Source organism: Hypanus sabinus, chromosome 6, assembly GCF_030144855.1.
Source record: "Hypanus sabinus isolate sHypSab1 chromosome 6, sHypSab1.hap1, whole genome shotgun sequence".
Lineage (NCBI taxonomy): Eukaryota > Metazoa > Chordata > Chondrichthyes > Myliobatiformes > Dasyatidae > Hypanus > Hypanus sabinus.
This window is the reverse complement of record NC_082711.1, coordinates 145739598-145761833: the sequence shown is the minus strand read 5'-3', so window position 1 is coordinate 145761833 and position 22236 is coordinate 145739598. Positions and strand designations below refer to the sequence as shown.

The window sequence follows — 22236 nt, the reverse complement described above, 5'->3', positions numbered from 1 at the left end:
GGTTATGGTAGAATGCAAATATAGGTTCAAACTACTTGTATCATGTAGGAATTTGGAGAAATAAGAAATTAACTTTTATTGAAAGTAATGCATTTATTTGCGTACAGTGCTGACGTTCTGCAATAGTTCAACTAAGTTAAAGATGTCTTGTTGATGATTTTCATTTGTAATGTGTTTCGAATTCCCGTAACTGGATTACTAGCAAAGATAGAGAGGTCCGTTGAAGTCTGATGGTACTATTTTTAAAAGTCTTTATTTATAAAGGGGCACAAAAATAAGATTAATACAAACATTCAGATAATATACGTCATCAATACTCAATCTAAAAGCGCGGGTATAATAATAATCATCAATAAGAAATAGCTCAATCGTTTGTCTAGGGGATAATATATTGTCCGATGGAAATATAAATGTCACTCAGTTCCTGCAGGCTTCAGTCTTTGGGGACCGCTGGGTTTTCACTTGTCGGAGAGAGAGAGATTTGTGAGAAAAGAAACTTGCCTGGGTCTTTTATGAAGCAAATCCATTGAATTGGGGAAGTTGGTTCCCCGTTGTTAGTTCAAGAACATCGTTTCTGTGGTACCCGCCACCGGCCCCCAGGCGAGGGAACCAAACGCACATGGCTTCCTTCAAATGGCTTCCCGCTACTACGGGATCGTTAGCGTTTCTTCTGGTGCGTCTGAAGGGGTTGCTCCCCCAGACCCTCTTTTATACTACCTCACGGGGTCTCAGATGTCAATCAGGTTGGGATGATGCAATCCCTCTCTCAGCCAGCCCACTTTGCCCGAGGGCTTGCACGTAGTATAGTCCCCAATGCACAAACGTGGTCTCCAGGAGACAATGGCCAGGTCTCTCTCATTTCCTGGGTCCTCTGAGCCAACCCAATAATGCTCTTGCGATTCTCACAAAGGAGGGGGCTCCCCCACCCCTTCGGCCCCTCAGAGCTATGGTGCTTTCATAACAAATGGAAGTCTGAGGCTTCTCGCTTAAGTATCCAACAAGAATCAGCCAGCGTTGATGGATTCCAGTTGCACCAATATCGTTTCTTCATGACCACAATATCCTGGTGAAACCTTTCACCATGCTTGTTGCTGACAGTGCCATGATTTGCAGGGAAGAAGTCTAAATGGGAATGCAGAAAATGAATCTTTAGTGACATGTTGCATTTCATGGTTTTGTATGCTTGAAGCATGTTGTCAACCAGCTGCATGCAGTTTGGTGCTCTGCAGTTGCCAAGAAAATTTTCAACAACCTTCCATGTGATTGCAGAACCATATAACTGGTGAAACACTTGATGTCACAACTGGCCTAAGACTTGAAATCATTGCACAGTCTAACAGGAAATGCTGTCCTCCACCATGTTAGCATTAGCTCATTCACTGAAAGTGATATTGTACAAAGTCCCCATTTTGTGTTATTAGGTCACTTGAATCTTAGTTTTCTTCTGAATTGATTGCCAAAAATAGATTTTTATTGAGTGCTTTCATTCCTTTCTGAATTTGATTTTAGACTTCTATTATACTGCATTCCACCTGAGCAAACATTTTTACATTTTAAAAATTCCCAGTGACTCTTCTTCTCTCATAATCCTTAAAATGCCTTTCATTCTACCTCTGAAGTTTCCCTCAGAAGGGAATTATTTATGTATTTTAGTAATCTAAGGAAAATATTCTTTTTACTTAATTAAAGTGTAAATACAACAAGGATATGTTTTCTGTGACAATATAGGAACTTCAGACACATGAAGTTTTAATGGCCAAATGAATTGGACAATGAACATCATTATTAACTGAGATTTTATAAGGCGTTGGCCAGACTGTATTTGGAGTATTGTGCGCAGTTTTGGGCCCTGTAGCTAAGAAAGTATGGCCTAGCATTCAAGAAGGTGCAAGAATAATCCCAGGAATGAAAGGGTTAATGCTTGATGGCTCACTGGGGTTTAGAAGAATGAAGGGGGATCTCTTTGAAATGTGCTGAATATTGATAGGCCTAGATAGAGTGGATGTGGAGAGGATGTTTTCAGTACTGGGAGACTATAAGACCAGAGGGCACAGCCTCAGAATACAAGCACATCCCTTAAGAACTCAGATGAGGAGGAATTTCTTCAAAGTTCAAAATAAATTTATCAAAGTACGTATATGTTCCATATGTTGCCCTAAGATTCATTGCTTTGCAAGTTTTAGATGTAGCTTTAGCCAGCAGTGAATCTGTGGAATTCAGCGCAGAGATTCAAAGCAGAGATTGATAGATTCTTGATGTATAAGGGTGGCAAAGGTTTTAGGAAGAAGACAGGAAAATATGCTTGAGAGGGAAAATAAATCAACCATGATCAAATGTGTAGTAGATAGATGGGCTGAATGGCCTAATTCTGCTCTAGTGACTTATGGCCTTACCTCCTCTTTGCTCTGCTCATGGGCAAGGCTTGTCCTTGAGAGGGAAAACAAGTATAGTATGTTACCATAGTACAAGAATGTACAACCAGATGTTAGTAATAGGCCTCTCACTGCGTTTGTATGGATATACTGTTAGAAGTACACCACTTAATCAACCTGTATAATAATACTGTCAGCAATACACTTGCTTGCTGAAATTGTATATTAATAACAATAACAATAATTCACTGATAGGTCTAGCAGAACAAATTTTAGCTGTTATTGATAGTTAGTAAATTAGAAAGCAATTTGTGACATGTTTTACTGATGGCTTCTGATGTAATTCAGTAACCTACACTTAGATCCAGAAATTTGTTGACAGAAATTGTGGTATTTTCATGTGGTAAAGGAGTGTGCTGCCAAACTTCCTTAACTTCTCTTCATTCTCGTCTTTTGGCTCTGAGGACAAGGGGAGAGGTGGATTCCCAGTTGATCAACCTTGTTGGCCTATCATGGGTGGACTGGTTGGTGGTCTGCTCTTAGCAGCTCATATTCTTTTCTGATCAAGTGAAGTGTGCCTTTATCACGTCTGGTGTTTCTGATGCTTACCAAGGATCTTTGGCCATAACTGGCTGACAAGTATAAAATTTGTTTGAGGAATTGTGGAGGTTAGACATATGAAGATCATTGATAGCATTGAGAAGAACACAAACAATATTATGATGAGTTTCTCATAAAGCATTTTGAAGGCATTATTGGTGGTACCTCTCCAGTCTCTTTATAGCTCATTATACAACTTTGATAAAGAAGGGTAAGGATGATAAACAAATTATTTCCTGGGATGTTGTTGTTTTGTGAAGGTGAAGTGAAACACTAACTCTGTTGAATCATAACACTGCAGCTAAGTTGTGGGGAAGGATGACCACCTACGTTCAGGAAATGCTTGACCATCTCGGGGCTCTGTCCCATGATGTTCAGTTGTGAGGGGCTGTTTGTGAGCCTTTGAACAGTCTGACAAAGGAGCTTTAGTATACTTAATATTGACCAAAATTTCCAAGCTTCAATAATTTTCTGGAGTGGGCTATAGGTCGCGTGTGCAAAAACAGGATGAATTGGAAAATTCACTTATCAAGTGGAGGCCGAAGTGCTCTGTATCCATTCTGTATTTGAAGGTGATTCCAGAGGGAAGACTCTCTTTACTGAGGTCAATGATAATTGCTATGTAGGTGTTGAATTAGCTATTCATTTACTCTAGGTTAACTAACAAGCAATTCTGTCTTCAAACCACAATCAAGAATACTGTCATCTAGTTACGCAGGAGCCTTAAGACCTCAGTTAAGTTTTGTCAGATATCCTCTCTTACAAACCTTCACAGTTTATAGAATCAAGAGAAGGGTTTATGTACAATTCCTTTAGGATCCATGCTATGAAGATCATGTGAGGACCTCTTAATTAACCTATACATCCACCTACCTCATCTCATCTGTGGCCACAAATTTATTATTTCATCATGCAAGTTCCCGGCAACTATACCAGTTTCTCTTTGTTTTATTTTAATATAACAATGGCCTGACAGGTTAACCCAATATGATCACTGTAAGTGGATATCCATCCAGGATATGGATGTCCTGAGAGGGTTTAGGTTATTTTTTTTTAGCGGTCTGAGAAGAGGGAATTCCAAAAGGGGCTGGCCTGAGACAATCAACACACACAAAATGCTGGAGGGACTCAGCAGGCCAGCATTTTGTATGAGTTGCTTGGATTTCCAGCATCTGCAGATGTTCTTGCGGTTGTGTCCTATGACCGTACCGCCTGCCGAATTACAACCTTGCTCATTTCAGGTGCAGTCGCATATGTGTGGATACGCTGGAGGCCATCAGCTTCACTGGTCCTGGCACAGTCAGAATCCAAATCCGATTTATTATCACATTATGTACAGTGTGAAATTTGTTGCTTTTTTGCCACAATGCTAGAATTTTTCTTTTGCAGCTTTGTGGATTCCCGCCGCAGGCCTGCAAGTAATTTGCTTTGGTGTGTGGCTAACAGTAACAAACTTGTAAGAAGGAGATCCACTACTTTGTGGTAAGGAGAATCCAGGTCAACTGGAGATCCCCATCTATTACTCTATCTATCTTAGCAACAACTGGGATCTCAATGTTTTTCCACAGGGGATGTTGGAGGCTGTGCAGTCTTGCGACCTGACCTCATGGGTAACCCTATCAAGAATATGAGATTCTGGATGAAGTAGCCAGAGTCATTAAAACCTACAGCCTTCTCTGCCATAATATTCTCAGTCCAGGAAGAAGTTCTGATTTAGTAATAATTTGTTCAGTGATGCTGTAAGGTAAAAGCTTTAGTAATATTTCAAATACTGATGTTTCCTAGTCATATCGATTAAAGGTCTTGCTCAGAAATTCTGTAAATTAACACTGTTTGTATCTATCTATCTAACTCACCAAACTGGTACATTATCACAACTAGTTTCTTATTAATTCACACTTCTGGAGTGGCACTATCGGTGATATTCTACTTTACCTTAACACTGTTGGCAATAATTCACCTAAAATCTAAATAATATCTGTGCAAGTAATCCTGTCCAGCAATGTTGGATTTTGTTATGTAATAACTTTGTATAAACCTTCCACTGGTGTATCACAAATTACCAGGCATTGTGTTTTGATTTCCGAACTGTAATTCCACTGAGTGAATTCCACGTTGCAGATTTTGTACAGTAACACAGTTATTAATTACTCGTCTCATTCAGTCTGTGTAAATCTTCACTAATTGAAGGTGCATATTAATATTATACACTTACATCCAGCTCTGTTGTATTTAAAATGACATAGAACAACAAAAAAATAAAAAGTTTGTTATCTTATTTCAGATAAGAGGCTGAAAAAGCTGAGGACCGACCTGGTGAATGGTCTCACTAAGGGTGTCATTGCTGATCTGGTGGATGAAATGCAAGGAGAAGGAGTGATCAACACCTCTGAATGTGAAGAGATTCTCCAAGCAAATGTAACAACCAAAGACAAGGCTAGAGGTCTTATTGATACTGTGTCAAGAAAGGGACCTCGAGCTAGTGAAAAACTAATTCAGAGTCTGAATAATGCAGATAAAGAGCTGTGCAACAAGCTGGGACTTTCCCCGGTGGAAAGTAGGTGAACCAATTAAAAAAAAAATGATCATGGAATTATTATCCAAATACGAACAAAGTATTTAGAGAAGAACTGAAATGATTTCTTGTTAAGTGATAATTCCATTCAAACAATAATCCCATGCGATGGGCTGTGTAGTCAGAGCATTGGTGCCAAGCCTGGTAGAAGTGTACTCACTCTGAGTCTGAACCAGGGCCTGTGTGCTCATACTGTCAGTCCCAGACAAGAGACTGTGTGTGAGCAGTGCGAGTTTTGGACTAAGAACTGAGTGCATGTACCATCAATCCTGGACCTGGACCTATGTGCTCAAGCTGTTAGTCCCAAACCAAATGAGCTGCGTCACGACCAATCACCAGAAATTCTATTTTGACTTTCTAATTGTACTTAATACCAGGTGAATTCCCTGTCTATGTTCCATTTTAAGAATGGATGTACCTATCTGAATGCACAGTGCTCATTTGGATTTGTGAGAAAATAAATGTGCACATCAGTTGCAGGCATCTCAGGGCAGATGATCTGCCTGGATGTTTCTTCCCCTGTATAACTGTATTTCAGGCACCTCGCTCTTTGATCTGGTCTTGTTTTGTACTGAAGTTTTGTTCTATGCCCAATCCCAATCTGCCACAAAAGTTTTTCTTAAATAAATGAACTGAACCCTTACATTTTATATCTGTCTAATGTGTGTATTTAATGTATTTCCTCATTTTATATGTTTGAGGCATTTTCATACATCCCAAGTGTTTGGCAGCTGTCTTTAGACGAGTTTTGCTGGCAATGTCTGATCTCTAAATAATCTGGAGCTGATCTGACCCTTTATTGCCATTGTGTATTCTGTTTCTTATCAAATAAGTTTCTGAATATTATAATCACAAAGGAAAATATTGTAAATCTTTCTGATGGATCTGAAGTGGATGTAGTTAGTTGTAAATTACTTACAAAAAAGAAATACTTAGGGTGCAGGACCAGAGTTTGCTGATACTTTAATCTTTTTAATGATCCCTTGAGTACATAATAAAATCATATTCTATGAAGTAATGATATATGCATTGGAGTTTTGCCAGAAGAAATGTAGCAAGAAACCAACAAATTCCAGCAGGTTATATCCCAAACCCTCCAGTTCTTGGCCGGTCACAGGTCTTAAAACATCAAGCATCCTGTCATTACAAATTCATTGCCCAAAGAGTCCATTTCAGCAAATAATTCCTTCAGTACTAATTTTATATCAGAACTAGATTCAACCTAACAGACTGACTCTTAAAGCCTATTGGCCCACCTGTATCTGTTCACTTCATCCATGCTCCATTCAGAAGCAAGTTATTCCACCACGGTGAGCCCTGCTGGTGGTGGAGGTTAACACTGCTGTCCTTACAGCTCCCGGGACCAGGTCAGTTCTGACCTTGTGTGCATCCTGTGTTGAGTTTGACTGGCCTCCCCATGACTTGCTGGGTGTTCCAGATCCCACTCACATCCCATAGATATGCTGTTAGGTTAATTGGCTGCTGTAAGTTCATTCTTAGCCAGAAGTGGCAAAGGAATCAGAGAAGAGTTGATGGACATGTGAGTGAATAAAGTTGCAAGGAGGTAGTAAAGTGTATCCAAGCCATAATCTGTCCTAAAGTCAGTCAATCCCAGAACCTGACCTCCCAGTGACCATAACTTGCAAGTCCAGTGTGCCATGGTGGTTAGTCCAACCCTGCTTCGACTGAGAATCTTATCATTCTCAAGTCATAATTGTCCAACAGCTGTTACTCTGACCATGGGCCACCAAGTAATCAGATCATTACCTGCGATCTATCATTTCCAAATTACTACCAGATCAGCATTTGGGCTCTCAGGTCTGAATATTCCCAGAGCCTGGCTAGCTCAGCAGTCATGCGTGTTGCATTGGACAGTGAAACTTTCCAAGGGCATTCAGGTCATCATTCTCTGCCAACACTTGCTGCAATTGCTTATCTTTCAGTATTCCTTCTCCCCACTGAAAGCTTTTGGTGCGCCCAGATTTTCTCTTCATGTTCATTGTCTTTGCGATGGTTAACGGTCATTAGTATGTTAAGGGTCTTAATGTCTCACTTCTAAATATGGAACAAATAAGATTAGAAGCTTGTACAGTTACACACCTTCAAGGCTCCGTTGGTAAATTTCTTATTGCAGATTCTGTACTGATACAGGACTGAAATTAGGATGCTCTGTTTGTAAGAAACTACATGCATGTGTACAGCTGCTCCATGTTTGTAAGTTGCAGTAAATAAAGAACTTCTTATTTCTGTGCTTTACAGACATGGGATCATCTGTCCCACCCACTCCACCAGCTCTAGTGATCCCCACAACTGGTGAGTGGATAACTCCATGTGTACAGCAGCAGTATGATGAGCTTTCTCAGAAGACGGAGGTACTGTGCTAATGTTCTGAGCTACTAAAATCATGCAGTCAGTGAGATACATTCAATACAAATGATTAATGCGGCTTCTGAGCATATTGAAGGATGCAATGAAAAGCGCTTGGAACAAATTTCATTTCATATTTATGTTGATTCCCCTAGCAGTATAAAATTAAAGTATCATGTAGAACTAACTTACGTGTTTGGAATGATAGACTCCCCTGGAAGAAGTCATTGGAGCAATCTGGACTCTGCATAAAGTGGTGTCATTTCAGAACTGCCTCATGAATTTTCCTGCTTTTTTGGGTCAGGTGCTTTTTTTTTCCTACTGTGATTTGTTAATACCTTATCAAATAATGCAGAGTGTAAGTCAATAGAATTAAATGTCAGCAGAAGTAATGTATTCATCAATGGCATAGAAATAAATCTGCAGCATAGAAATAAGAGATAAAAAATAATTTGACCTAACAATGAAATAAGAAAAGTCAAATTAATTAAGGAAATGTGCAGAAAATTATCTTAGTTATTTCAACTACTCCAAAAATAATTGTCTTGAAGAGATAAGTAGGAGATCGGAGAATATTGAGTGTATAGTGTCCATACGAATCAAACAAAGGCAAATTTATTTCTGCAGATGGTATTAGGGTAGTGGTCACCAACCTTTTTAAGCCCAAAATCCCCTACCTCGGCCTTAGTGAAAGGCAAGATCGACCCCAAATCAATTAGTTACACACATGCGCACCATGGCAGATAAGACCAGAAGTAAAACCCCGCAAACCGAAAGTAGAAATAATGTATGAACAGCAGGGGTCACTACCCTTTTCTTTGTACCACGGACCAGTTTTAATATTGACAATATTCTTGTGGACCGGCCGACGGGGGGGGGTGTTAAACATGACCGGAATACAGCGATACTCGAAGCAGGTTCCTTATGTCCAGTCTATTCCACAACTTAGTTTACGTGGCTATCAGCACTTAGCTTCTGTCCCACTTGCTCACGTTTTTTCCGCTGGAAAAACTCAGTGAGTTTGTCTTTAAGTGCAGGGTGCTTGGACTCAAGGTGCCGAAGCAGTTTTGAGGGCTTCGTTGCCTCATTAGACAGCCTCCAGCCCGCCCGCCTCCAGAAACCTTGGCCAGGTGCGATTGTTCCCGTACCGGGGGGCGCAGCGGTTGCAGTCCAGAGAGAGCGACCGACTGACCGACCGAGGAGTGCGACAGGGCGCCTCGCCCACCCTTGTAGGATCTATCGGCCAAGGGATGAGTTTCAGCAGATCGCAACGAGTTAGCTGCTCTGCTACTTATGGAACGCTGAGCCCAAATTAGGTCGTCTGCGGATATTTTAGCACCGGGTTCCCCACGAGCATTCGGTGTGGTAAACAGGTTTAGAGGCAGCACCCATCTGTCCGCGCTCCGGGCCAGTAGCAACGGCACTTCCTGCCAGCCACGCGAGGTGGCCAGTTACCCAAGGCCAACCAGTGATCCCTGGCACGAGGGTATCACTGCGTTTAGGCGACTGATGACCTCGCGGGGGTTCAAGTTCAACAGTGGGTGTGGCAGGGAATGAGGAAAGGTGCAGCTGACTCATATTGTTTCCTCACAGCCCGGTGGTTGGGGACTACTGAAGTACACTGTGTAGTGTGAGGGAGCTACACACACGCGCACTGGGCAGAAAGAACGGAACTAAAACCCCGCAACCCGGAAACAATCTCTCAACAGTATTTGTGTATTTTTAAAAAAAAAATTTCGGGATCTACTGGGAAAGTCTCAAAGATCGACCAGTCGATCGCGATCGACGGGTTGGCGACCACTATGTTAGGGAGTGAACCAGAGAAGATACCATCAGTGAATCTAGGTAATAGTGATCAGAATGTAATGCACTTAGGAGAATAGATGAGAAAAAAACACGTGCAGAAAGTAAGGTAATTGGAGAAAATCGGACTTTGTGAATAAAAACTGGGAAACAAAATGTTTCAGGACAACAGTGGGAAACAATTAAAGATTAAGCTATCAAGAGACCTGAAGAAAAATATATTCAACCAAAAAATAAGCAGTATGCACTGAAGAAGCAACAAGGAGGAATACGGTATACATGTACAGTGATTATATATTTAACCTAATATATTCTTGTGACTTGAGGTCAAACCATTTTAACCAAGTTTGATATTTTCATAAGAGTTATTGTACAAAATAGATTCTTTTTGACATTCCTCATAATAAAAATAAATCGGAATACTGTATCCGTGCAGTATATTTTTAAATTAACTAACATAAAATAAACTTTCATAAATTACATTTAAATTTAAATAAGATAATGCCTGTTGGTAGGGTTAGGTGAGATGGGGGGGGGGGGGTGTTAGAGCGGTAGGTGATGAGACAAGGAGAAAAGATTGTCTCTTTATTCATCTGTTGATGCTATTAGGCCTTCTATTTCAATCCTATCTTGTCTCCTCTTTGGAGACCTTATCGAACAGTTGTTTCTTTCCCCAGCTCCTGTTATGGCTTTCAATTTGAAATGGTGATTTAAGTGTTGTACTCTTCCTACCTCAAATAGACACTTGTGGCAATGTAAACTAGTGTGCTCTGCTTAACATGCTCTTTCTCCCCACAATATATGCCTCAAGAAATTGATTATCGAGTTGAGTTGCAAACTTCCATTCAAGATAGTTCCATACTACCAACAGGCCAATGCCAAGTTTTAGTCCTGAATTCAGCTGACACAAAGCAAAGTATTTGTTTAGTGGGATAAAGCATAAAAAAACACAAATAGGAGGAGCAGGACACTCCGCCCATTGAACCTGCACCACCATCCTATATGATCATAGTTAATCTGAATCAGGCCTCATCCCCTATTCTGTATCAATTCCTCTAGCTCTTGCTTGATATTTTGGGGAAAAAATATCTACTGCTTACTTAAACTTGCCCATTGACCCATCCTCCACAACCTTCAGGGATAGTGAATATTTAAGAGGCCATCACCCATTGTGTGAAATTCCTGCTTATCCCAGATTTCAATGACTGCTTCTTTATTGGTGACTGTGTCCTCTCATTTCAGATTGTTTTTCTCTAATGAAAACATCTCAATGTCTACCTTATCACAACCTCTTGAGATCTTAAGTGTTATAATTAGAACACGTCTGAACTCCGAAGAATGTAGGTGTAACTTCTTCAGCCACTCATGATGGAACAATCCCCTCACTCTACGAATAACCTCTTTTGGGCTCCCTCCTAAATTGGTATATTCCCTTTAAGTAAAGGGACCAAAGCTGTATTCCAAGTTTCAAAATGCATTCATTATCCAAGTATGTATATAGTATACGAAGCTGAGACTCAGGCAGTCACGAAACAAAGAAACACAATGGAACCCATTTGAAGAAAACATCAGACATCTAACACACGAAGAAAAAAAGCACAAAACACTCAAACAGCAAAAAGCAGGCAAATAACACACAGGATATTAAACATCAAATGCCAGAGTCCCTGAAATGGTCCAGGAGCCACGGCCACCAAATCAGTTCAGCGTGGCAATGTCGGTGACTGCAGGTCATGCCGAAGAGCTTCATTCAAATCACACAAATAGCAGCAGAAGAGTGACCAGAAACACATGGAGCATGAACCGCAGAGTCCTCCAAAAATGAGTCCTCAGTCACGGAGCACGTTCGGTGATGGGGGACATTAAACATCAAGCCACAAACTGCGCTGAGGCGCTCGAACCTGCACCTTCCTCTGGCAGCAGCAAGAGGGGGCCGGTCAAATGAGGGCAGACGGCTCTGAAAACCCACTTGTCTTCCATTCTTGTCCTCATTGATTTCAATCTTACTTGATGTTTTAATTTGCAAGAATAAATGGTGCTGACCATGGGTTTGCGTTCCGCCATTAGGAAACTATGGCTGCACACTCCACTCCCAACCTTGCCATATTTCCCAGCAGATAGCAAAAGCGCCAGATTGCTCAGGTGGCCTAAAAATAAATCAACAAAATGGACGTTACAGGCTGCAATCGATCGCAGTTCATGAGAAGTATTTTTAAAAGAATTTGGAAGTGGAAGTGGCTGTCTGCAGGATGTCACTGTCGATTGTTGGAGCAAACTTGTCTACTTTTTAGATGTAGCCTTACCATCAGCCTGTAAACCTGAGTGAGCAAACTTAATAACTGGATCATTGCTTTGGTAACTAACCGACGGACTAAATGCTTGAACCGTGAAGGTTTCTGCTTTTAACTTGACGAAGTGAACTTTGATCTTACCTACACCAATGCAGCCAAAATTGGAAGGTGTGCATTCTCCAGACGATGGTGCATTGTCTGCAGGCACAATTTTCTGACCCATAAGATTTATTTTTGATTCACTTTTTCACTTTGTTGGGATGTGTATCAGCCCCTTCCGTCAAATGAAAGCCCCTCCTCCATGTGTTAGGAGGATTACTCAGCTGTGAGAGAGCCCACAGCCTCGGTTCACTTTGTATCCAGAAACAAGGAAAGTTGAGCAAGGATAATAGTGTAATAACCTAGGACTCTTTAGCATCTCAGCTCTGACAAGGACAGGTATCAGGTATTGTCACTGACCTAAATTGTAAAATTTTGTGGAAGTCAAAATGTTTTGTGGCAGCAGTACAGTGCAGGCATAACAAATTACTATATGTCACTAAATATATATATAGATAGATAGATAAATAAACAAACAAACAAGCAAGCAAGCCGTGTACGAGAGGAGTAGTGAGGTAGTGTTCACGGTTCCTGGACTGCTCAGAAATCTGATGGCACAGGGGAAGAAGTTGCTCCTAAGAAGCTGAGTGTGGACATTCAGGCTCCTGGACCTCCTCCTTGCTGGTAGAAAGAGAAGAGGGTATGTTCTGGGTTGTGAGGATCAATGATGAAGGGGGCCACTTTCCTGAGGCCCTGCCTTTTGAAGGTATCCTTGATGAAGTGGAGGCCTCTGGCTGAGTCTACAACCCTTTGAAGCCTCCATACCAAGAAAGCTCTCCACAATACACCTGTGGAGATCGCTTGTCTTTGGTGGCATGCCAAATGCCCTCAAACTCTTCATGAAGTGTAACTGTTGGCGTGCCTTTGTCATGCTCGCATCAATATGGTGAGCCCAGGATAGATCCTCTGATGACATGCTCAGTATGTCTAGGGCCTAACATGACACTTCGAGTCAGCAACACCCAAAGCATCTTATAGCACAAATAAAATATTTAAGCCACATCCTGAGTTTGCTTTTGGGCACCATCAGTTGCCCAAATAAGGGAAAGACCAATACTGTTCTATGAATAGCTAGCTGTTACCATGGATACTCTTTAAGTCTACCTGTTTCTGTCTGTGCAGACAGCAGGACCCTTTAAAACTAGCCACACTTAAATAAACTTAGTAAAATCTTGTATATAAAATGATACAGATTTTAAGCAAAACTTCAATATTAAGCCAAGCTCTAAACATAATTTCATACTTAAAAGACTTTAAGGGGTAATTTTAGCTTTTATGTGCATTGGCAATCTGTTTAAACTAGGTCTTACACTGCATCATCACAAAGCTTTGGTTAAACCACAGGTTGACACTACAAACAGCTCTGGACACTGCTTTATTGAGAAGGTGCAGTGCAAATTCACAAGTGGTACATCATTGACATGGTTATAGTAGATTGTGTGATTGAGATGAGTTACCAATCCTACAAGTAAATTTGCACTTATTGCACAGTTATTTTCCCAAATAAACATCCTTAACTTTTCTTCTAGGTATACCCAGTGTTGCCAAAGAACAACAGGAAACGGCTGGCCCTGATAATTAACAATATTGAGTTTACGAATCCTAAAATGGCAAGGCATGGTGCAGAGGTGGATGAAAAACAAATGCAGAAACTGCTGAATGGCTTTGGGTACGAAGTGGAAGGGCACAATAATTTAACAGCAGAGGTAAAGCTCTCTTTCATGCAGCAGACAACTCAGTACTCCCCATAAATCTCCATCTGTTTGATTGCATTCTCTAACTCAATAAGTTTTCTTTCCTCAGGGTGTCCTCTGTATAACCATCTCTGATATCCTTCTCAGCTGTTACGGATGGATTTGATGCTGTTTTCTGATAAGGACATTTTATTTTTGTGCTTTATATTATGGATTCAGAAGTCAGAAGAAAAATTCACAGAGGGGACCTGAACTTCGGTCCCTCAGAACAGCTAGGAAAAGTCTTGAATGTGGATTGCTCCACAGAATCCACATGGTCAGGACAGTTCAGCCTTGAAAGTGATGACTCTAAGATGCTCAAACACACTTGAGGCATAAAGCAAAAACTGTTCCTTCCCAAGCCGATGATATGACATTTGACCCCTCAAACACAGCAAAATTCATTTTATTTTTAACAAGACCAGAAGCCATAAGACAATGGAGCAGAATTAGACAATTCAGCCCATTGAGTCTGCTCCACCATTCCATCATGGCTGATTTATTATCCCTTTCAATCTCATTCTCTTGTCCTCTCATTGTAAACTTTTGCGGCTGGACTGATCGAGAACCTATCAACTTCCACGTTACACGTATTCAGTGAATTGTCCTCTACAGCCATTGAGGCAATGAATTCCACAGATTCACCACCCCCTAGCTAAAGAAATTCCTTGTCATCTGTGTTCTAAATGAATGTCCCTCTATTCTGTGGGTATGCTCTCTGGCCCTAGACTCAACTGCTATAGGAAACATCCTCCCTACATCCACTCTGTCTAGGCCTTGCAATATTTGATAAGTTTGATGAGATTCTCATTCTTATAAACTCCAGCGAGTACAGGCTCAGAGCCATCAAATGCTCCTCGTCTATTAACCCTTTCATTCCCAGAATCATTATCATGACCCTTCTTCTGGACTCTCTCCACATCTTAGATAAGGAGCCCAAAACTGCTCACAGAACTCCAAGTGCAGCCTGACCAATGCCTTAAAAGCCACAGCATTGAATCCTTGATGCTATATTCTAGTCCTATCGAAATGAACGCTAATATTGCATTTGCCTTCCTTACCACTAACTCATCTGCAAGTTAACCGTTAGGGAATCCTGCACAAGGACTTCTAAGTCCCTTTGCACCTCTAATTTTTGAATGTTCTCTTTATTTAGGAAATTGTTGATGCCTTTATTTTTCCTACCAAAATACATGGCCATAAACTTCCCTACACTATATTCCATTTGCCACTTATTTGCCCATTCTCCCAGTCTGTCCTTCGTCTTTCTGTACACTCCCTGCTCTTCCAACTATCTTTGTATCATTTGCAAACTTGGCCACAAAGCCATAAATTCCGTCATCCAAATCATTGACATATTGTGAAAAGAAGCGGTCCCAATACCAACGCCTGCAGGACACCACTAGTGACCGGCAGCCAACCAGAAAAGGCCACCTTTATTCCCACTTTTTGCCACCTGCCAGTCAGCCAATCTTCTCTTCATGCTAGTACCTTTCCTGTAATACCATGGCTCTTATTAAACAGCCTCATGTATGGACAATGTTAAAGGCCTTCTGAAAATACAAGTTAACAACATCCACTGACTCTTCTTTGTCTGTCCTGCCTATTATTTCCTCAAAGAATTTCAACAGATTTGTCAGGTAGATTTCCCCTTAAGGAAGCCATGGTGACTTTGACCTGTTTTATTATGTGCCTCCAGGTAGCCCCAAGCGTCTTCCTTAATAATGGACTCCACAGTCTTCCCACCCACAGAAGTCACGCTAACTGGCCCATAATCTTGTTTTCTGCATCCCTCTCTTCTTAAAGAGTGGAATGATATTTGCAATTTTACATTCCTCCGGAACCGTTCCAGAAGCTAGTGATTCTTAAAAGATCATTACCGCTGCCTCCATAATTTCTTCAACTATCTCTTTCAGAATGTGATGTGTAGTTCTGCTGGTTCTATCTTCAAACCTTGCAGCTTCCAAAGTACCTTCTCCTTAGTAATAGTAACTACATCACTTCTGCCTCCTGACACTCTTGAACTTCTGGTGTACTGAATGTGCCTTCCACGGTGAAGAATAATGTAAAATACTTTGTCCAGAATTTCTTTGTTCCCCCTTTATTACCTCTACAGTGTCATTTTCTAACGGTCTGATACCGACTCTCTCCTCTCTTTTACTCTATATATCTGAAAAATCTTTTGGTATCCTTTTTAATATTATTGGCTAGCATACCTTCGTATTTCTCTCCTTATGACTTTTTAGTTGCATTTTGCTTTTCAAAAGCTGCCCAATCCTCTACCTTCCCACTATTTTTTGTTATATGCCTTTTCTTTTGCTTTTATGCTGTCTTTGACTTCCCTGATCAGCCACAGTTGCCTTGTCCTCCCTTTAAAATATTTACTCGTCTTTAGGATATATCTATCCCATGCCCTCTGAATTATCCCCAGAAATACCAGCTCCTCTCTCATGCCTCTATAAATCCCTTTATTTCACTGGGTTACTGATACATCTAACTCTCTCTCAAACTGCAGGGTGAATCCTAGCATATTATGATTACTGTCTCCTAAGCGTTCTTTTACCTAAAGCTCCCTAATCAAATCTTTTTCATTACGCCACATCTAATCAAGATTTGCCTTTCTCTTACTGGGCTCAGCCACAAGCTGTTTTGAAGAGCCATCTCAAAGGCATTCTACAAATTCCCTCAGCACCAACCTGATTTTCCCAATCTACCTGTGTATTAAAATCCACCAACACTATCATAATGTTCCAATTATTACATGCCTTTTCTGTCTCCCATTGTAATTTGTAACCCACATCTTGGCTACTATTTAGAGGCCTGTATGTAACTCCCATCAGGGTCTTTTTTGCCCTTGCAACTTCTTACCTCTACCCACAAGGAGTCTACATCTTCCAATCCTATGGCACACCTTTCTAAGGATTTGATTTCACTTCTTACCAACAGAGCCACCCTTCACCCCCCTCTCCTTATCTGCCTGTCCGTTCGATATAATGAATATCCTTAGATGTTAAGCTCGCAGTATGAACTTCTTTTAGCCATGACTGATGCCCACAACATCATAATTACCAATCTCCAACTGCTGTACAAGATCATCTACCTTATTCCGTATACTGCATACATTCAAATAATACACCTTCAGTCCTGTTTTCATCAACCTTTTTGATATTTCCCCCCGTTACATTTCAACTCATCTCACTGACTGCAGTTTTTCCCTATCATCTGCCTGTCCTTCCTCACAATCTCACTGCCACTACACAGCATCTACACTGCCCCTTCCTCAACCCTAACATCTGGTTTTCTAGCTGGCGCGTGGCACAGGCAGCAATCCAGAGATTACTACCTGGAGGCCCTGCTTTTCACCTTTTTATGTAATTCCATGTATTCTCTCTTCAGGGCCCTCCCTTTTACTTCCTACGTCATTGACACCAAGTTGTACCACGACTTCTGGCTGCTCACCCTCCCCTCTTAGAATGCTGTGGACCTGATGAAAGATGTCCCTGGCCCTGGCACCTAGGAGACAAAATGTCATTTGGGCTTCTATTTCATGTCCAGAGAATCTCCTGTCTGCTCCTCTAACTATGGAATCCCCTATCACTACTGTACTCCTCTTCCCCCTCCATCCCTTCTGAGCCTCGGAGCCAGACTCCGTGCCAGAACCTGGTTGATGCAGCTTCCCCTGATATTGAATATCAGAATAGAAAGTTAATGTACAAAGGGAACTTGTGGTTCAAGTCCATAGCTCCGTTAAAATGTCTACAGAGGTTCATAGAATGGTAAATAAGATGTCTGGCATTCTTGCCTTTATTAGTTGAGGAACGGTTCAGGAGTAGAGATGTTGCACCTTTATAGACCATTATCTGAAGTATGTATTCAGTCACAGTTGCTCCATTATAGGAAGGATGTTGAGGTTTTGGAGAGAATAAAGATGTTTACCTGGATTAGAAGGCATGTGCTATTAGAAGAGGAGGGTTTGGGATGTGGCAGAAGTTGAGAGATTTGATTATCATCTGATCTGATTTATAAGATTATGAGAGTCATAGATAGATTTGACAGCAAGTATGTTTTTCCCAGGATTGAAGTGTCTGATACCAGATGACATGCATGTCAGGTGGGAGGGTTTATGTACAAAGGAGTTGTGAAGGGTAAGTGTTTTACGCAGAGAATGGCAGGTGCCTGGAATATGCTGCCTGGGGTGGTGGTGGTGGAGAGAATACAATAGAGGCATTTAAGAATCTCTTAGATAGCCATGTGAGTGTGCAGGAGATGAAAGGCTCTGGACTTTGTGAGGGCAGAAGGGATTAGTTTTATTAGGCATTTGATTAGCTCGACACACGTTGTGGTTCAAAGGGTCTGTTTCTGTTCTGTACTGTTCTATGTTCTGTGTGCTTTGTTCTAATAGATAGTTAACTCCAATCTTGAGGCATCACCTTTTGAAACAGCCCTCGATGGTGGGGAGGCTGGTGCCCATGATGGATCTGGCTGAGTTTACAACCCTCTGCAGCTTTTTATGATCCTGTGTGCCCATGTATATCTGTGAACAGAATTTCTCGACAATATTCGAGAATTCCCAGTCTTTATTTGCAGTGTAGCACAATTAACCCTTGCTGAATAAACTTGTACATTCTAGTTGATTCTTTGTGATGGATGGTGACATTTTAAAAGTATTAAATTATGTAGCATAAAATGTTATCTCCAGGATATGGAGAAAATATAATACATTCTATAGACTTCCTAATCTCACACAACACAGAATTGGATTACAGCATCACTTCCCTCACTAAACACATTTATGGAGTTCCATTGTATCAGACGATTTTACATTATAGTTTGTGTTATATAGCCATATTATAACATGAATGGATCATTGGATGTAAAAAAATTCTTTATTAATAATCACAAGAGATTCTGCAGATGGTGGAAATCTAGAGCAACAAACACAAAATGCTGGAGGAATTCAGCAGGTTGGGCAGCATCAATGGAAATGAATAAACAGGCAATATTTCAGGCCGAAACCTTCTTCTAGGTCATGGCCCAAAACATAGAGTGTTTAATCGTTTCTGTAGATGCTGCCTGACCTGCTGAGTTCCTCCGGCATTTTGTGAGTGTTGCTATTGATAATGTTCTTGTTAAGTACCAACCTTATATTTTATAGAATGGACTAAGTAGATTTCAGGAAAGAATATGCCCTGTTCAAAAATAATGATATACCTAAAATTATGTTTCAGGCGATGAAGGAAGCACTGACTGCATTTTCAAATCGAGAGGAGCACGTGCAGTCGGATAGCACCTTTATAGTTTTAATGTCCCATGGACTCCGGGATAAAATCTGTGGCAAACGTCACAGTGAAAGTGAGGAAGATACTTTTCACATTGACCAAATTTTCAATATTTTAAACAACAAGAACTGCAAAGGGCTGAGAGGAAAGCCAAAGATCATCATCATCCAGGCCTGTCGTGGAAGTGAGTGCTCTTTGAAAACTCTTCTTACAAACCGGCTCAGCGCAGGCATATTATGGGCAACAAATTACAGCAGGGATTCTTGAAATAATGTTTAGCAGAAAATGGGTTCCAAAAAGAAAATAGCAGCCCTTTGTAAAATAAATCCTTCGGAGAGAATTTGCTCTATTCATGTGTATTGAATGCCTATTGTAATCCCGTGTACTAAAATCAATGGACTCAAATGTGTAGGAGACTTGCGCAAGAATTTAGTGGCCAAATACTTAATTTTTTTTTAATATATAGGGAATAACAGGCACTGTATATATTAGAAAGAAATCGTATTCTTTGAGAGTAACGTTTGCATGTTGTAGGAATTGTAATAGAGATGCTTTTATAGGAAATACTGTACATATACATTCCAAGAATAATATCCTGCACATATATTTTGAAACATAATAGATGAAGGGATTATTTGTTCATGAGGGGAAAAACAATGCTGAGTAGATGCTCATGTCAGAGTCACTAGTTTGAGAGTCAGGGTTGAGTATGCATTACCATAACTTGAGTTTGCCTGCAGCTAATATACAGTATCAGAGTCTGCCAGATTTATCGTGCTTTTCAGACACAGTTACTTTACCTCCACTTTGACTGGTACTGTGGAGTGTCCTCGTTTGAAAGAGATCCACAGTGACCCACAAGGAACCTCTCTGACGTCTGGATGTAGCATTGAAAATCCTGATGAAACAGTCCAGTGGAGATGGTTTCACTCCCCTAATCCTCTTTCCAGCTTTTGCCTTATCTCATCCCAGATCTTGTACTCAATCCATCCCCATGCCCTTGACTAACCCTGCCCTTGCTGTTACGCCTCCATAAAAGGACTGGAAAGGTTTGGTAGCACACCACTTACTCTTCCTAGGTAAAAGCCAAAGGGCTTTCCTCGAATAGAACTTATCCCAGAAAATCACCCAATGTTTTTCAAAAGTCCTGCTCACAATTCACTTATAAATTAACTGGAAATAGGAAAAACATGTAATTGGGATGCCAGGTAGGTGGAGTGCGTAGGTCCTACCTGTGGGAGCTGAAGGAGACCTAGGCAAATGCATCTGCACGAATGTCTGCATCTGGAGGATATTCGGTACAGATTCAAGTTGCCGTCCAACAGGCACAAGGTCCATGTGCCCGTACAAGTCAGAACAAAATCTACAGGGAGGAAGGTGAGTGGGATCATGGCACTGTGGTACAAGTAGGGCAGGAGCGGCAAGGGGCAGTATAGTTAGGTGGATAGATATCTGCCTACAAGTTGAATGACTTAACGCTGCAGATTATTGGATCCTGCTGACAGGATGATAGAAGCAAAACATATCAAAAGTGCTAGATATATAGTGAGAGAGCTGTACCCAGTAGATCTACAAGTGCTGGGGTTTAAGCTGGGTTGCAATTTCTCAACTGGTATAAACAAAACAGGCAAATGGCCTCTTTTGCAGTTATAATTGTTAGTTGTGATAACGTGATGAGAACAGTATTTGGAACTACCATAATCTTTGTCCAGAAATTCAGAAAGTGCTATCACTATGGGTAGAGATACAAGATAAGAAGGGTTAAAAGTGCAAGTGAGTATAGTTTTATGACCTACTTAACTATATTAATCTAAAGGGATTTCAGCAGAAGTAGAAAAAAATATTGTGGGGGGACTTTAACCTAATGCAGGTTGGCTGAATCATTTTCAAAGAAATAGTCTGGGGAACAGTTCATGGAATGCATTTAGAACAGCCTGTTGGAGCAGAACATCATTGAATTAATTGGGAAAGGTTGTGTATGTGGTATATACAACAACTATCCTTTGGTCCCAGATGTGTGGGAAAACCAATTAAGGCTGGCAGGGCAGGAAAGCCAAGAACTCTTTTTCAGTTTTTCAACAAATGAAATAATACCAACACTACTAATAGCATTTAAAATGTAAGTACCAAGGAAATGATACAAAATATTTCAATAAATACTGTTGTGCTCTAATAAGATCATAAAATCTCTGTGTTCTGTATTTTACTTTAACCCTTTTAACTGCAGCTCCTGGAAATGCTCTAATCTCTCCCTCTCCCTCTCCCTCTCTACCCCCCACCCCTCATCTGATGTAGACAATTCTATTTGGAATTACCTTGCATGCTGGGGATCCTTGTAGATTGCTTCCCCTTTTATACTAAAAATCACATCCCCAACAATCTGAGTGACACAACTTCCCTTTTAATTGAACCATCTCCATCCTCAATAGGTACATTTAATGTCAGAGAAATGTATACAATAAAAATCAATGTAGAAATTTTCTATGTCCATCACTTGCACATCACATATGCTTTGATGGAGAAAAGTCTGAGTTCACCAGCTGTCTAAAACCTGTTGAAAGGTATTTCCTGTGATGTTTACCTTCACAAACATCTGTTGAGGACACAGCTAAATTAAGCCAGCTTGTTTGCAGTAACAAATACATCAGAGCTTCCTTACATGAGACATGGGAGCAGAATTAGGCCATTCAGCCCATTGAGTCTGCTCCGCCGTTCCATCATGGCTGATCCTGGATCCCACTCAACCCCATACACCTGCCTTCTCATCATATCCTTTGACGCCCCGACCGATCAGGAAATGATCAACTTCCATCTTAAATATACCCACAGACTTGGCCTCCACCGCAGTCTGTGGCAGAGCATTTCACAGATTTACTACTCACTGGCTAAAAAAAAAATGCCTCTTTACCTCTGTTCTAAAGGGTTTCCCCTCAATTCTGAGGCTGTGCCTCTAGTTCTGGATACCCCCACCAGAGGAAACATCCTCTTCACATCCACCCGATCTAGTCCTTTCAACAGTCGGTAGGTTTCAATGAGATCCTCCCGGATTCTTCTGAATTCCAGTGAGCACGGGCCCAAAGCTGCCGAACACTCCTCATATGTTAACTCCTTCAGTCC

At 40.9% G+C, this 22236-nt stretch overlaps 1 protein-coding gene and 1 long non-coding RNA gene across 5 annotated transcripts in view; one reads left to right on the top strand and one right to left on the bottom strand.

The window, feature by feature from the left end:
• Window positions 1-22236, top strand: part of LOC132395933 (caspase-1-like) — a 44139-nt gene that overhangs the window by 3687 nt on the left and 18216 nt on the right. For 2 of the 4 annotated variants that reach the window (XM_059973140.1, XM_059973143.1), the window contains exons 2-5: window positions 5257-5529; window positions 7807-7919; window positions 13637-13813; window positions 19069-19303. In XM_059973140.1, coding sequence (XP_059829123.1) covers window positions 5257-5529; window positions 7807-7919; window positions 13637-13813; window positions 19069-19303 — 798 coding nt within the window. Of the gene's footprint in view, window positions 1-1942; window positions 4455-4540; window positions 4717-5256; window positions 5530-7806; window positions 7920-13636; window positions 13814-19068; window positions 19304-22236 lie in introns of those variants that run through there. The other 2 variants (XM_059973142.1, XM_059973141.1) reach the window with 2 other exon arrangements.
• The window catches only part of LOC132395934 (uncharacterized), a 39816-nt gene continuing 17695 nt past the window's right edge, over window positions 116-22236 (bottom strand). Inside the window, exon 3 of the long non-coding RNA XR_009512791.1 lies at window positions 116-1122. This is a non-coding gene — a long non-coding RNA (uncharacterized LOC132395934). The remainder of the gene's footprint in view (window positions 1123-22236) is intronic.